Source organism: Metarhizium robertsii (assembly GCF_000187425.2).
Source record: "Metarhizium robertsii ARSEF 23 chromosome Unknown MAA_Scf_5, whole genome shotgun sequence".
Classification (NCBI taxonomy): Eukaryota; Fungi; Ascomycota; class Sordariomycetes; order Hypocreales; family Clavicipitaceae; genus Metarhizium; species Metarhizium robertsii.
The window spans coordinates 1,921,791-1,929,749 of record NW_011942193.1 but is presented as its reverse complement, the minus strand read 5'-3'; the positions used below and the strand labels follow the sequence as shown (position 1 = coordinate 1,929,749).

At 51.8% G+C, this 7,959-nt stretch overlaps 3 protein-coding genes across 3 annotated transcripts; 1 reads left to right on the top strand and 2 right to left on the bottom strand.

Moving 5' to 3' along the window:
* Positions 1 to 1,847: 1,847 nt before the first annotated feature.
* MAA_11227 (uncharacterized protein) lies at positions 1,848 to 2,075 on the bottom strand (the record flags this gene model as incomplete). Its single annotated transcript, XM_011413207.1, has 1 exon — positions 1,848 to 2,075. The coding sequence occupies one exon, from the start codon at positions 2,073 to 2,075 to the stop codon at positions 1,848 to 1,850; it is 228 nt and encodes a 75-aa protein (XP_011411509.1).
* A 733-nt stretch (positions 2,076 to 2,808) lies between these two features.
* On the bottom strand, positions 2,809 to 3,834 carry MAA_04084 (uncharacterized protein; the record flags this gene model as incomplete). Its single annotated transcript, XM_007822082.1, has 1 exon — positions 2,809 to 3,834. The coding sequence occupies one exon, from the start codon at positions 3,832 to 3,834 to the stop codon at positions 2,809 to 2,811; it is 1,026 nt and encodes a 341-aa protein (XP_007820273.1).
* Positions 3,835 to 6,171: 2,337 nt separating this feature from the next.
* MAA_04085 (Annexin) lies at positions 6,172 to 7,605 on the top strand (the record flags this gene model as incomplete). The annotated part of the gene is made up of 2 exons (XM_007822083.1): positions 6,172 to 7,254; positions 7,318 to 7,605. The coding sequence occupies 2 exons, from the start codon at positions 6,172 to 6,174 to the stop codon at positions 7,603 to 7,605; spliced, it is 1,371 nt and encodes a 456-aa protein (XP_007820274.1).
* Positions 7,606 to 7,959: the final 354 nt, after the last annotated feature.

The window sequence follows — 7,959 nt, the reverse complement described above, 5'->3', positions numbered from 1 at the left end:
ACGCCGTACCCATCCATACAACTCAACTGTGTGTGTTCAATGGGACTTGAACAACATGGCCAGGTTAGTGTTATCCGCCAAAGAGCAGCAGAGCATTTCAGGTATTTTGTCGGCTCATTTAGCGACGCCCAGCTCTGAAAGGCATGGCTGGGACCCATGAACTTAAAGCATTGCCCACAGAGTCACACCACCCGCCAATCCCCAGCCAACAACATGGCTTAATAAAGGTTGACCAAGGGCGCTCGCAGCGCTTCTCCCACCGGAACCATACACGGTTCCGTCATGCTGGACCCTGAATTCGACCGTCAATCCCGACGGGGTGCATATCGTCCCGGCAGCGCAGTTCATCACGGCACTCCACTGACCACTGGCGCATCGTTGGAACGAGTTGGTCATGCAGTTCCATTGGCCCTCGGTGGAACAGGACGAGCCAACTGACTGGGAGCGTCTGAATAAACTCGGTGGTGCAATTTCAGTCTTTTGAGCGTATGCATGAGCTGCAAGCATGGGCAAAAGGATGAGTGCAATTGCCGTTTGCAGAAAAAATGGCCGTAGCTGAGAAAAATCCATGTGTATTTTGGTAAAATGGTCGGAATATGAATTGCCCAATTCGGAAGAATGGACTCGAATCGTTGGACAAAATCAACGGCTGAAGGCGTAGGAGGGGCTCCGATGATTTCTTCTCTCTCTCTTCTTTATGAAAAGAAATTAAAAAATTACAAGAAAAAAAAACGAGTTTATAAAATCGGGACGTGGTGAAATTTATCCTGTTCACAATGGTGCCTTTCCTGCCAAATTCGCTTTGTGACCGAATTGCTGCCCAGTTCGGACCCATCGCCACGGACGTGTATACATCACATTGGCGGGATCGAGTCACGAACCCACCAGATTCACGTTGGGACAGCTGGGATCGAAGCGGTGTAATGGCCCCAGGCCCTGTGCCTGACGGGATCATGGCAGGGTTGGATTGGGCTGCAGATGTTCAATGCGTGGCAGGTCCCCGGGATCGATATGAGTGAAACATGGGCGATTACCGATGCTCAAAATTTCGGGTTTAATCCACGCATAAAATAGAGAGTTTGGACATTTTTTTTTTATTTTGCTGCAATTTCGAGACTTGGATCCTTTGCTGGCAATTCATTTCTACAACTCCTCTAGCCCAATTCGTATCTTCAAATTTTGCCTAGCAAACGACTACATATGCACGAGTCAGAGCCGTGACGGGATCGCCACGGAGAACTCATCCCGTAACCAAGCCCCAAACCGAGAGTTTGAAGCAAAAGAGTGACTTGTCAAACGCTGTAGCTAAAGAAGCCTACTGTCAACATCCCGCGGAGCCGTGAGCTGTGAAGTGGCGGACGAGGAGGGTGAGCAACATGAAGACTATCTATCACGCTTCGAACGGTCTCAACCCTCCTCCCATTAGATTGGTAGTCCGTGTATGACACGCAAATAAACAATGGTATATAGAACTGCGTAATCTACCTACTTCTTTGGCGGACGATTGTTGGATGCGATCGGAGAATATATACGCCCAAGACACCCGGCAGCCTCGAACGTCCTCGCAGACCAACGCGCATTCGCAAACGGCGCCGTAACACCAGCAAGTCGACGTTGAGCTCTTCTTCCAGCAAAAAATGCCCAATGCAGCGTCACAGCGAAAGAGAGAGCTGCCAATGCCATGATCTCAGCTTCCCCAACCAAAATACCTGTACTGACCACTCGCCGTATACTCCGCCCTGCAGGTGTTTTGCAATCCTTGTGTACCGGGGCAAAAACAAGTCCTGCCTTCGCTCTCAGTCCTTCCTCTGTTCGGGGCCTCTGTGCCCGCCTCCATGGTGAATCCCTCAAGCAGCGCCGTCTTTGCTCGCGGCTGCCTCATCCCCTTGAACCCTCGTCATACGACGGAGTCTCTGTAGAACAAGCAGCACAGATACTGCCGTCAGGGCCAGAGACAAGACACAAGTCACCAAAACCGCCACAATGACAATGGTTTCCTTCTCGGCCGTGGGCGAAGTTTGTACGGTGATGGCCGTGCCGTTCGCGTTGGGGAAGTCTGTCTCTGGGTTCCACATCCTGAGTGTTTGTTTCTGGAGAAGCATTTAGTCACTGGTTTTTCACTCATGATGGCGGTGATTTCTTACTGGGAAGTCTCGAGTCTTTTATGCCGGTAGTTGAGGGCGGAGTCACGATTTGCGAGATTGCGTTGGACTGGTTGATGTTTCTGAGATTTATCATGTTGCCGGTTGTCATGGCATTTGATTTGAAATTTGGGAGGGAGTTTTGATATTGTTCAGCGCGGCGACATTGTTGTTGTCCTGTGAGTTTGCTTGGTTCGATCGCATTAATATTGTCGCCGAAAGTGAGCGTGATGTGACAGGCATGCATATCTTGCTATATATAACAATCGCTTTCACCTGCACATTTTTTTCTAGAAAAGAAAACACCCAAGAAAATCCATCAAGTATTGTCATCCTTGTAAGATTGATATTATTCCGTTTATCGACATTATATACCTAGGTAAATGGCACCACACCCCAGCGCTTGGTGCGTGTCGCCACAACCAATTGACAATATGCATATATACATATGCATGAGTATGCCCCAGTGATATCCCAAACTCCAAAGGCCATGTGCTGCAAGTTTCTGATGCCCTCCTCCATATTCTGCATGCGTCTTGCAAGGTCTTCCCCGTCCATGGCCGCGATTCCCTCTCCCATTCTCATTACTTCTTACATGCGTTTCAAAACATATCGGCAATGTGGTGAGTTTGTACATGTGAACTCATTAATAATTTACGAAATAATCTTAAAAACGTCGGAACCGATGCGTAGCGGTGTCATTCCAAGCTGGGTATGTTGTGTGCCACTTGCCATCGTCATACGTATTTGTTGAGGTTGATGAGGATGAGGGCGTGAGGAAGACAGTGCTCAAAGTGGTGGGGATCCAGGTGGTATTAGTCCCTATGGGCGCAGGAGTCGTGGTGGACGGTTCCGGTCTACTTCCGGTTCCAAGAAGAGTCGTTGCGCCTACGGCTGTGTTGGTGGTTTCTGAAAATGGATCTGATGTGGTTGTTGTGTGGTTGGAGCTTGGAACAGACCAAGGGTTTGTTGACATTGGTGCAGGCGGCGTCGCAGAGGGGATCGAGGGGATTGTATCCGTTGGGGTGACGACGATGGATGTTGTGGAACTAATTGGCGATATGGGTGTTGCTGCTGTAGAGTTGGCCTGAGTGGAGGTGGTAGTAAGTGTTGCTGTTGTTGGATCAGAAACCGAAGTCGTTGTTGGATCAGAGACCGGAGTCGTTGTTGGATCAGAAACCGGAGTCGTTGTTGGATCAGAAACCGGAGTCGTTGTTGGATCAGAAACCGGAGTCGTTGTTGGATCAGAAACTGAAGTCGTTGTAGGAGCAACAACTGAGCTCGTCGTCGCAGGGGTGGCGATTGAGGCCGTCGTTGATGCAACAGTGGGTGTCACTTCAGCAGTTACAGTTATTGTAACATCTGGGTTGCCTCCAATGGGAATTATTGAGATGGTGGTAGGAGCCGGGTGCGTGACAGTAACAGGCTGGCCAGTTTTCGTGACTGTGTGAGTAACAGGATCTTCGGTCTCGACGACCGTCTTGGTCACGTCACTGCCCTTGGAGCTATTTTCGCCATTGCCACCGTTGCCGCTTTGTGGATCATCATCGCCAGGCTCAAGAGGTACCACGGAATACTTGGGCTTAACAGGAGTAGTAGCTGCTGCTCGAGGCACCATGTCCAATTGTGGGAGTGCAGAACCAAGCGTGGCAAGTGCTGAGAGCACGGCAACGAATGAGACGGGTCCACGCATGTTGACGGAAACTGTCCCTTCAAACTGCGCCGGCCGTAGCAATGTGGTTGTGGTTATGGTTGCGATGATGTTTCAGATGGCAGTTGAGGAAGTCCCAAGGACAAGAATGGATGACAACGGATGGTGATTAGTGCAGTTGACCAGGAATGCAAAGGCAGTCTTGCAGACGAAAATGGACAAGACGGAGAATGGCCACTGGTGGCAGTAAATATAGAAAAGAGAAAAGGTATGTAACGCCAAATGCGTACATATGTACGGAGTACTCCATAGCGATTTTGACATATCGTCGGTGCGCCCGCCTATGAATGTGGACTGGTGGTGGTCTCGAGAATTCAAGGTGGCTGGTGAAATGTGGTGGTTGGAGACGGCGCGGCAAGGGACAGGGACAGTGCTGCTGAAAGAGGCAGGAACGGGAGATGGTAGCAATTTAGTGCCAGGGGTAAGTCTGTGGAACATGGGGAACACTTGGTGGCCAAGTACATGACGGGGCAAATTTGGCGGCAGGGTACATGTATGTTGTAGTACCAGTACTAACTCTGTTTGGAACTTGGGCCGATTACTTGGCTGGTTGCAACACAAGCATTGAGGTTCCAGGTGTCTGACCCGGGTGAAGTTCCAGATGTCCGCCGTGCAAGGTCCAGTTCAGTGGCGCCCGGTGTTCCTCTGTCACTCAGACCGTTGGTGGTCAACAGTGGCGGTTGGCCTCAGTTGAAAATTCTGGTTTGGTGTTGCCGGACCCCGTACTCCGTAATCGTGCCAGCCCCACTTATTTTAGGTGGTGAGGGCAACGAGCCACCTAAAGGTGCACGATAACAACCTTGCTGTACTCCGTATCGCCCCCTGGCTGGTTCGGCAGCACCCGCCGAGGCCAGCCACCTTTAAATGTCGGTTGTTTATCAGACCATGCCCTTTGTTTTCACAGCAGCAGACCCCTTCAGCACCCAAAAATCTATCCAGCAAATAGGACCAGATCCCTCACGCCCATCGCCTTTGTTCCAAAACATCAGACTGGTCTGTCCCGAGAACAGACAATAGGCTTCAATGTTTTCCTGGAGGAGCACCTCCCCCAATGTTTCGGGATGTTGCTTCCTTTGTTGATGTACTGTACGAGTAAGTCTTGGCTGAACGCCGTGGCGCCGCGTCCCCTCATTTGACTCGAAGGTACTACGTAGTAGGCAGGCACTCCGTCCTGAGTATTGAGTGTCGACAAAGAAGCATTCTCCTTGATACTTGCCGCCATCAGACCAGATGGAATTTGCACGTAGCCGTGAATCGTTGCAGCTGCAGAGCCCAGCCAAGACAAAGGCAGCCCGACTTCGGGTAGCTTAGTCAGTCATTGCGCAACTGCATTGGAGGCCTTGTGGCAGTGCAATCGGGATGCGTGACTTGGGCACAGCTCACCAACAACCAGTCAAGACTGACAGCGAATGGGTGGCAATTCGACAGGCGAGCACTCCGTACAGAGCAGTTATAACGGCTTCCTCATCTACCGTCTCCTACTCCGTACTCCAAGTCGCCATGGATGCCGAGTATTCTCTGCCCGCCACATCAATTGATCCCATTGCTTCCGCTGCCTCAGCGACACAACGACATGGCAGCCAGTAACAGGACTTGGGTTAGTGATGTGCTGCTTCGTCGCAGAAAAGTAGCTCTGATGTCTGCCGATGCACCAAATGTCGCCCACAGTTGCAGGTTAATCCATGATCCACGCAACTGTCAAATGTGTTTGTGGGAGAAAACGTCATCATGTGAGGCTCACGCGAGACCGTTGCGGGGTTTCGTCCAGCCGGCTGCCCACTTTGACCAGGCTACAGTGGGTGTACAGTGGGTGTACATGACGTTGAGATGGCCAGGCCAGCAACTCAGCTCCAAGCTCAGCCACCTTGTGATTGATCATTGATGGCTTGTCGCCACCAGACTGTCAATGGATGAGGCTGCCAGCCAAGTCTCAACGGTTTGCACAAGTGCTTGGCTTGCTTACTTAGACGTCTGCATGTGGTGTTCAGGTAGTTGCAAGGTACCAAGGCTGACGAGAGCAAGTGGGATGGACAGCACGCACACAGGTTTCGTACTCCATTTGAAGGAAGGCCTTTTCGGGTCATCAGAGTGGGTTTGCCCGTACTTAAGCTAATCCCTCCCCTCATCACGGCCATTTGCGCCGCTTTTGCGTTTCTCCAATCCACCTGTTGATTCCATCCGCCGTGGCTGCTTGCGTCATTCGCAGATCGACCCAGGAACAAAGAAAGGACGGCAACCCGATACGCAGAATCCCTTTGTCAAAATGTCGTATCAAGGATATGGTCAGCCCTACGGTCGTGAGTGAGACCCAACCCCTCCATGCGCGAGCTCCTTGTTCGAAAGCTTGCCCGACAGCTTGCACTAACCAGCGTTTTGAAATATCGAACAGAACCGCCACCACAGGCAGGCTACGGCCAGTATCCTCCGCCACAAGGCCAATATCCTCCGCCGCAAGGCCAATACCCCCCTCAGCAAGGCCATTATCCTCCACCCCAGCAGGGAGGATACTATCAACAGCCGCCTCCGCCTCCGCCAGGCCATTATCCTCCTCCTCACCAGCAACCCTACGGTCAACAGCCGCCGCCGCAGCAGCACTTCAATGCTCCTCCGCCCGCACCTTCGCCATACGGCCATCACTCGCCTGCGCCGCCCCAGGGCCAGTACGGCGCTCCCTACGGCGCTCCCCCTCCCCAGCAATATGGCCATTCCGTGCCAGCAACGCCGCCGTCGAAGGGATATGGCGCGCCCCAGATCATTCAATGGGATGCCAATCCCGATGCGCAGGCATTGCGGGCTGCGATGAAGGGCTTTGGCACGGACGAAAAGGCCTTGATACGAATTTTGTCCACCAAGGACCCACTACAGATCGATCTTATTCGGACGACATTTGACCGCACTTTCAAACGAAGTCTCATTGACGACATCAAGAGCGAGACAAGTCGGTATTTCGAAGACGGGCTGGTGCAGCTAGCCTACGGCCCTCTGCTGGCCGATGTCCACAACCTGAGAGATGCTATGAAAGGCATCGGAACCAAGGAATCAGTCCTCAACGACGTCCTTCTTAGCAGATCCAATGCTGATATCAAGGCCATCAAGGGCGCATACCGTCAGCAGTTTGGCAGGTCCCTGGAGCAAGATGTCAAGGGTGATCTGAGCATGAAGACTGAAAGGCACTTCCTCATGGTGCTTGCGGCCAACAGAGCCGAAGATGCTGAGCCAGTGGATCCCCGAAAAGTCGACGACGCCGTGATGCATCTTTATCAGGCGACTGAAGGCAGGATGGGCACGGACGAAATTCTTGTTTGTCAAATCTTGACCAGCCACAACGATAACCAAATCCGTGCCATTGCCCACACCTATAAGCAAAAGTTCAACCGTGACTTGGCCAAGGTTATTGACTCTGTAAGTTGAAGTTCCTATGGGTCCTGTCGATGAATGGTTTAGCATGGGGCTAATAACGAGCAGGAATTCTCTGGGCACATGAGGGATGCGCTCCTCTTCCAGCTGGGCCACGCCGTCGACAAGTATATGCACGCTGCTGAACTGTTGGAAGAGACCATGCGCGGCGCGGGAACCAAAGACTTTTTACTTGTTCTTCGCGTAGTCCGGCTTCACTGGGATCACACTATGCTATCCAACGCCAAGGCTGCATATCAACAACGCTACCGCCGAAGCCTGGCCAGTCGTATCGACGGAGAGGTATCTGGGGATTACAAGAGATTGATGCTGGCGTGCATTGGCGAGTGGCGTTGAGAAGTGTGATGCAATGGTGCGATTTTGGGAAGGTAGTTGTGACTCGTGAGGCATACAAATCGGCAGGGGGGCAAACGGAAATGGACATGGCATTGCGGAACTTTCGGGCTTGCTGTATGGCGTTTTGGAGCACAGGGTTTGCTATGCGCAGTCATGTCATGCGAAGGGACTGGCTGAAAGCATGGCGCAGCGGTCATTGAGGTCCTATATAATACTATGTAGCATAAAGTCCGGTTGAAAGATCTCAATGTTTGAGAGAGGAACTACTGTTACGTCCCCACGTATCCTGTAACGATCGCAACTTCTCCTTTGAGCCTTGATACATGTATCGGTTAGTGGGGCTTTGCAGGGTTA